This window comes from Sardina pilchardus, chromosome 14 (assembly GCF_963854185.1).
Source record: "Sardina pilchardus chromosome 14, fSarPil1.1, whole genome shotgun sequence".
Classification (NCBI taxonomy): Eukaryota; Metazoa; Chordata; class Actinopteri; order Clupeiformes; family Clupeidae; genus Sardina; species Sardina pilchardus.
Window position 1 is genome coordinate 761,895 of NC_085007.1, and position 8,111 is coordinate 770,005.

The 8,111-nt window shown below is 51.3% G+C and overlaps 1 protein-coding gene across 3 annotated transcripts in view; it reads left to right on the forward strand.

Moving 5' to 3' along the window:
* LOC134101161 (regulator of G-protein signaling 3-like) overlaps nucleotides 1–6,355 on the forward strand; it is a 184,720-nt gene extending 178,365 nt beyond the window's left edge. For all 3 annotated transcript variants that reach the window (XM_062554749.1, XM_062554751.1, XM_062554750.1), the window contains 3 exons: nucleotides 586–647; nucleotides 2,451–2,617; nucleotides 3,704–6,355. In XM_062554749.1, the coding sequence (XP_062410733.1) occupies nucleotides 586–647; nucleotides 2,451–2,617; nucleotides 3,704–3,907 (433 nt within the window). In that variant the 3' untranslated portion in view covers nucleotides 3,908–6,355. The remainder of the gene's footprint in view (nucleotides 1–585; nucleotides 648–2,450; nucleotides 2,618–3,703) is intronic.
* The last annotated feature ends 1,756 nt before the right edge of the window (nucleotides 6,356–8,111 follow it).

Below are 8,111 nucleotides of genomic sequence, written 5' to 3' on the forward strand. Positions count from 1 at the left end.
TAGAAAAAAGAGACGGAGAAGGAGAGAGAGAGAGAGAGAGAGAAAGGAGAGGACAGAGAAGGGGGGCAGAAGGAGAGAGAGAAGGAAAGAGAGAAAGTGGGGGAGGGAGAGAGGAGGCGGGAGAAACTGAGAATGAGAATGAGAGTGGGCTGTGGGCGTGTCCTGTGAGCGTCAGCAGGCTCCTATTGGCTGGCTGCCGGCGCCGCCCCCTCCCCCTCTCCCCGCCTGTGGGCAGCTACTATAAGACCCAGCGTCCAGCGGAGGACAGGCAGAAGAGAGCCTGAACACGCGCGCGGACACACACACACACACACCGCGATCACTCACAGTCTCACTCGCGCACAGCCAGACCCTCGTTCGGAGCTCGCCACACACACAGACACACACACACACACACACGCAGTGCGCAGTGCGAGTGTGAGAGGAGCGATAGACAGACACATTTACCCCGAGGGAGAGTGCTAGCGGGAGTGTGTGAGCGAGAGAGCGAGAGAGCAGGAGAAGAAGGAGGATTCGGATGGGTCACACAATGCGAAACCTGACTGAAATGGGTCTGTTAAAGAACCGCTCCACTTTCATCTGCAGGCCCACCCCAGAGGAGGCCATGAAGTGGGGGGAGTCCCTGGACAAACTACTCGTCCACAAATGTAAGTCTGCTCCCTTTATTCAACTCTCTCTCTCTCTCTCTCTCTCTCTCTCTCTCTCTCTCTCTCTCTCTCTCTCTCTCTCTCTCTGCGCTGTCTTGACTCGGCTGCTAGATTGTGGGGGAGTTGAAATGTGTGTGTCTTGACGAGGAGTTGAAGTTGTGTGTGTCCTGACTTTGCTGCTAGATTGTGGGGGAGTTGAAGTGTGTGTGTGTCTTGACTCTGCTGCTAGATTGTGGGGGAGTTGAAGTGTGTGTGTCCTGACAAGGAGTTGAAGTGTGTTTCCCGAGCTTGCTCACATGTGGACAGAGCTGAACTGTCCTGTGTGAGCTTGTAGCTGCATGCTGTCTGTGGAGTGTGAGTGTGTGTGTGTGTGTGTGTGTGTGTGTGTGTGTGTGTGTGTGTGTTCTGGGGTTGTATTGCCACTGCATGCTGCTGGGGTGCAGAGGTGGAGGGGGCTTAGACAGGAGGGCTGTGTGTGTGTGTGTGTGTGTGTGTGTGTGTCTGTGTTTGTGTTAGTGTGCAGGCGTCTGTGTGTGTGTGTGTGTGTGTGTGTGTGTGTGTGGTGGCAGTGCGGACAGGAGTAGAATGGAGTAGTGAATGAACAGTCTGTTACACACACTGCTGTTCACATAAATCCTGCCCAATGAATAGAGCCCTGCAGAGAGAGAGAGAGAGAGAGAGAGAGAAAGAGATTAGAAAAGTGGAGAAAATCTGCCGTGCTATATATATCCTGCCTCCATAATTCATGACTCTGAGTGCTGTGGTGCTGTAGTGGATTAAATCTGCTCTCTCCAGCGCTAGCCACTGGCCCCATAGGCTGGGTCAGCACGGGTCACCACTCACACTGGAGCAGGCTTCACTCCTCTCCTCTTTTCTTCTCCTCTCTTCTCCTCTCTTCTCTTCTCTTCTCCTCTCTTCTCTTCTCTTCTCTTCTCTCTTCCTCTCTTCTCCTCTCTTCTCTTCTCTTCTCTTCTCCTCTCTTCTCTTCTCTCTCCTCCTCTCTCCTCCTCTCTCCTCTCTCTCCTCTCCTCTCTCCTCCTCTCTCCTCTCCTCCTCTCTTCTCCTCTCTTCTCCTCTCTTCTCCTCCTCTCTTCTCCTCTTTTCTCCTCTTTTCTCCTCCTCTCTCCTCCTCTCTCCTCTCTCTCCTCCTCTCTTCTCCTCTCTCCGGGCCCCTCTCCTGGAGCCTTATCAGAGCAGGGCGCCATGGGAACGGAAAGGCTGTTGGCGGACGGCGAGGTGGGACCGCACTTCCTCGTATTCTTTTGTTTTTCTCCGACTCCCGATGCCTTTTCCTCAATTTGTTTAGCAAGCAAATCCAAACCCCACAAAATAAAATGAAGACAAAGTCAACAGAGCAGCGCGCCAGAGGAAGAGACGTGTGTGTGTGTGTGTGTTGAGCTCAGCTCAGCTTGGCTAAGCTGCTTTTAGCGCCGTCTGCGTTAGCGCCAGTGGAACTGGAAACTGTGTGCAAGCACCCTGCAGAGGAGTGGATTGTGCTGTTGGTCTTAGTCAGTGTGGGGTGGGGTGGGGTGGGGTGGGGGGGGTGGGGGCATGAGGGCATGAGGGCAGGAAGCATTAGCGCTCGCTAGTTAGCGCGCGCAGGTTGCCGCTGGCGGGTTAGCGCTTGGCGGATGTGGTCGTGACTAAACTCCCCCGGGTACTTCAGCTCGTCTGGAATGTTGTGACTCAACGAGGGTGTCAGCTGAGAGGGTTTCTTCTCACACCTCAAGTGTGGTTGCCATGGTTTTCATGTTTTAGCTGCTAATAACACGTCTGTCGTCTCTCTCTCCCCGTCTCGTTCAGATGGACTTGCCGCCTTCAGAGCGTTCCTGCGCACCGAGTTCAGCGAGGAGAATCTGGAGTTCTGGCTGGCGTGCGAGGACTACAAGAAGGTCAAATCCCAGTCCAAGATGGCGTCCAAAGCCAAGAAGATATTCGCTGAATACATCGCCATCCAGTCATGCAAAGAGGTAAGCTGAGAGAACACACACGCCAGCACAGCTCTGTCCTGTCTCGACCCCTCTACTGACCTCTGCACTGACCCCAGCCCTGACCTCTGACCTGACCTCTGACCTGACCTCTGACCTTGACCCCTAACCTGGCACTGGCCACAGGCTCTCCTGAACTCCAGCATCTCAAATGTCTTTAGAAATGTCGGAAGAATGACTAGGTATTTATGTAAAGCCATATGCACAGAAGAGGCAAGTGTGTCCAAATAGGAGGGTGTGTGTGTGTGTGTGTGTGTGTGTGTGCACGCCCAGAACTTTAGGCATTAATTCCAGGCAAATTTTTCCTGGTGAGCTCTCCTGGTGTAAACAAACGTGTCTCTGGAAAACTTTCCTCCACGTGAGTCCTGTCGTTTGGCGTGGATTCCCATCAGGAGGCGGTTAGCTGGTATCTGCACTGCCTCTTGCTTTTACGATCCATCTTGCAGAAGATGCAGTGAGATTAATGTGAAGGGAACCCAGCATAACGGCCCTGCCTTCAACCGTGGAGGATATGAGGTCATGCCTGACAAACCCAGCCTCGCTTTGGCCCCCTTCCCTCCCGCTCTCCCCGTTTAGCTCCAGCGAGCGAGTGTTTTTCATTTGCCGACGCCTGGACAGGTCGGTGGAAACTGGAACTGAGGGAACTCAGCAGCAGCAGAGAGGGGGAGTAGAGAGAGTAGAGAGTAGAGAGTAGACAGTAGAGAGTAGAGAGTAGAGAGTAGAGAGTAGAGAGAGTAGAAAGAGTAGAAAGAGTAGAGAGTAGAGAGTAGACAGTAGAGAGGATAGAGAGAGTAGAGAGTAGAGAGTAGAGAGTAGACAGTAGAGAGCATAGAGAGTAGACAGTAGAGAGGATAGAGAGAGTAGAGAGTAGAGAGTAGAGAGTAGACAGTAGAGAGCATAGAGAGTAGACAGAATAGAGAGTAGAGAGAGTAGAGAGAACCACTGCTCCACTCGTGTTCAGAACGGCAGCAGGACCAGGTCCAGTACTCTCCGTCAGAAGGGTTCTAAGCATGTTTCTGCCCCCGTCCAGCGAGCATGACTGACCGGTTCTGTTCCTCTGTTCCTCAGGTGAACCTGGACTCGTACACCCGGGAGCACACCAAGGAGAACCTGCAGAACATCACGCGCTCCTGCTTCGAGCTGGCGCAGCGGCGGATATTCGGCCTGATGGAGAAGGACTCGTACCCACGCTTCCTGCGCTCCGAGCTCTACCTGGACCTGGTCAACCAGAAGAAGGCCAGCAGCGCCTCCACCACCTCCTCGTCCTCGTAGAGCGGACGGCCACGCCAACGGGAAACGCAACGCGACGCAACAGGAGCCGGAACTTTCTCCCAGAGAGAGAGAGAGAGAGAGAGAGAGAGAGAGAGAGAGGAAGGAAGGAACGGGAGGAGGCTTTCTTCCTTTTTCAAAAGTTTCCCTTTCTTCGTCGTCATCGTCATCATCATCATGGTCTTCATCATCTTCCTCCTCATTGTTTTTTTTGAAACACGGCATCCCGTCTGAGATGTTTAGGGACAGTGGACTAAAGAGGTGATGGAGAGGTGGACGAGGAGTGGACAGACGAGAGGAGAGGAGGCGGTGTTGTTTACAAAACGTGGACTGGAGTGGAGAAATTGAACAGGGTGGAGAGAGAGAGAGAGAGAGAGATGGAGAGAGGGAGAGATGGAGAGAGGGAGAGCACAGATCCTTCATTCCCTCCGGGCTCTGACGGAGAGACGTCGCCATAGTGACTGACATGAACATTATTGCTGTTCTTTCACTTCTTTGTTATTTTATTTAAGTTCCTCTGCTTTCCCCGGACATGCTGGAGTGTGTGTGTGTGTGTGTGGCGTGGGGTGGAGCGACACACTCCTGAAGACAAAGACACAGTCGGGCACTGTTGGCTTCTACTTCTGATTGTTTGTTTGTTTTGTTTGTCTGTTTTGTTTGTTTGTTGGTGTTGTTTCTCCGGGCCTCCTCCGAGGTGCCTGTTGGTACGACGCGGAGACCACCACTCAACTCGCTCCTCGCTTCACACACACACACACACACACACACACACACACACAACAAACGCTTTCCTGACTGTGTAAACGCCACCTGATCCACCCGGGCAGGCGAGAGGACACAGATGCGACCGTAGCTTTCTGACGTGAGCTCGACTCAACAAACAAACAAAGAAAAAGAAAAGCAAGCGAAGCCCACCGCATCGCAGCGCAGCGCAGCTTGCCCCCCCCACTCCACTCTCTCCTCGCCGACCCACAATGCACTTGTGTTCTCAAGCACGCCGCTCCCCCCCCCCCCTCCCCCCTCCACAAGTGTAGCTGCACCCCCCACCACCCGGAGGGGAGCGACGACTGCAGTCCTGTAGCTGTTCATTCCTGACGAGACTAAATATGGTCGGAGCTCACAGAGAAAGAAGAAAAGGATGATAGAATGGACGGACGGATGGACCAAACAGTGTGACGGAGGACTGCCACTCTCCCTCTATACCCCCCCCCCCCCCCCGGACATGGCCCGTCTGCCTGTCTATATGACTTAAGACTGCACACCCGCCCCCTTGCCTGGCTTTGCTCTGTAGAGCTGATAAGGTCCATAGTAGCTCCCTGCAGAGCTTGACGTGGCAGTATTCTCAGGACTCTTAACGCACTCGACTATGAAGCTTCCCAGCTTTCTTTTTTTATCATTAAGTTTGTTTTGGCTTCTCTCTCTTTTCTTCACGTTAAGAGGTTTGACCTGTTGTTGTGTGTTGACCAGGTGCACACACCTGCACTCCGTAGTGGACGACAGAGGGGGCACAGCTGGCCAACAGCTGCCCTTCGGACTGAGATAAATAAAAACAGAGAAGGAGAGATAGAGAGAGATGGAGGGACGAGAAGAAAGAGAGAAATGCTTTACCTGTACATATGGTTTGCCTATTTATTTGACCCCTGGCTGGACGCACCCCACTGCACTCAGCTGAAAGCTCCTTGTTCCTTAACCACAGACGGAGGTCCGTCCTCCAGCAGCAGTAGGCACTGGGCCGGATCCGGGCCAGAGCTGCGCCGCATCAGAGCCAGACCTGAGCCAGATCGCCCCCAGTGTCTCTGCTGTGTGGACGGCTACCCTGATTTAAGTGCAATATGATTTTTGTTTTCTTTTTTTATTATTATCCTTCTGTTTTTCCATTTTATTTTTTGGATAAGTTTCGATTTTTATGAGAAAGACAATGGATTGAACTCTGTTTTAACTTTATTTGTAAGAGTTTAGTTGCAAAAATTCAGCTTGAAGTTTGATTTACAGTTAAGGTAAATACGCCACAAACAAGAGCGGCAGTAGATTCCTGATTTTAAACGTTATTATTCTAACTGTGTTAACCCTGGCAGCTGGCAGCCGGGACAAAAGGATGTAAATATAATTCTTAAATAAATAAACAAAGAGAAAAAAAAAGAATAAAAAAATGAGAAGAACATGATGTTTCATGGGTGTTCCATGAGGCCTGTGTGTATCTATGTACATAGGAGAGTCCAAGCTGTAAAATGACATGTATTGTTTTAAACTGGGGAGCAGTGGGCACTAAGCCTGCCCACTCCTGGTCATACACTGCTCGTAAGGAGTTTTACAAAATGTATTTTATCATTTTCACTGTTTACAAGTCCAACGCATCTCCTAAGATAGCAAGCGAACGAGAACATAGCGAGAGAAAAACATTTGGTGTCATTTGCTCAAGTTCAATAAAATCATCCAACTGGTTGAAAAATATCACATTGTTTCTTCTTCATTATTAATATGAATAGATATATAATTATGACCGTAATATCACTGTTTGCGTGTGTATGTGTGTGTGTGTGTGTGTGTGTGTGTGTCTTTGCACGTGCAAGTGTGTTAATATGTGTGTGTGCACGTGGCTGACTGTGTGTGTGTGTGTGTTGGCAGGAGCATCAGAGCAGTGTTATTTTAATCACTGTACACTACAAACAGCAGACACGGGCTGGTCATCTGCTGGGCATCAAAGCCCTATCCTTCAGCCCTTTGTAAACAAGCAGACCCATGTGTGTGTGTGTGTGTGTGTGTGTGTCTACCCCCAGCTGGGGGTGACCAAGGCCGTCTCGGCAGAGCGAAATGACCGACAATAACAAACGCTTGATGGAGAGAGCAGGAAGAGAGGCGGAAGGATGGAGGGAGGGAGAGAGAAAGAGAGAGAGAAGGAGGGAGGGAGGGAGGGAGGGAGGAGAGGAGAGGACACTGGGAGAGTCGTGGGCAGCGTGCTGGTTTGAAGGACTGTTGCTGATAGAGACTCTAATCTCCCCTCACCAGCTGCCCATCCGCTCATCCCAAAACAACGACAGAGAGACAGAGAGAGAGAGAGAAGGAGAGATGTAGAGAGAGAGAGAGAAGGAGAGAGGGAAGAGGAAAGAAAAGAAAAGAAAAAACAAGATACCCACTCATACACTCATACTCTACCCCCTCCCCCACACACACACACACACACACACACACACACATTTCCTCTTCCCCTATCTATGTGTGTGTGTGTGTGTGTGTGTGTGTGTGTGTGTGTGTTGGCCATGTCTGTTGGTCTCCGTATGAGGACAGAGGGTTTGTTGGGGTCAAGAGAGTTTCCCCAGATGCTCTAGCATGGCTTCCTCTCCTGCACTGGGACCGGCCTGTTTGGGTCGGATCAGCATGGTTCTGTGTTTGGGTCGGATCAGCATGGTTCTGTGTTTGGGTCGGATCAGCATGGTTCTGTGTTTGGGTCGGATCAGCATGGTTCTGTGTTTGGGTCGGATCAGCATGGTTCTGTGTTTGGGTCGGATCAGCATGGTTCTGGTACAGGCCTGTTTTTGCTCTTTGGTCTTTGCAGGTCCCCTGAGGATGCCTTTTGTGTGAGCAGGAACTGAGCAACTCCTGCACACACACACACACACACTCACACACATCCGCAGCTTTTTCCCAAATCAGCACAGTCCCCCCACCCCCCCCCCCTCCTCAAATCCCCCTCTGCCTGGAGCTTTGGCTGCACGTTGCAACCCCCAGGTCTGGCTCCACACACACACACACACACACACACACACACACACACACACACTTCTGCTCGCTCTGGCTGCACGTTGCTTTTTTATGACATTTTCTCCATCTCATAAAAAGTAGAAAATAAAAAACTCGGATGAGGACTCGTGGAGGTCTGTTTTCACAGCGTCAAGACGCATGTGACAAATATGAAATCTGGGAACGACCAACATCCTCACATGACTTGGCCTCACACACACACACACACACACACACACACACACACACACACACACACACACAGAGAACTGAAAGGAATCAGGACTCTGAAAGCCTTTTGACGCCAGCAGTAAAGGAGAGGGGAGGCCTGGATTCTCTCTCTCTCTCACACACACACACACACACACACACACACACACACACATACACAACTCCACACCAAGAGCAGAGGAGAGTGGAGGCCTAGCACCTCTCACACGCACACGCACACACACACACACACACACAC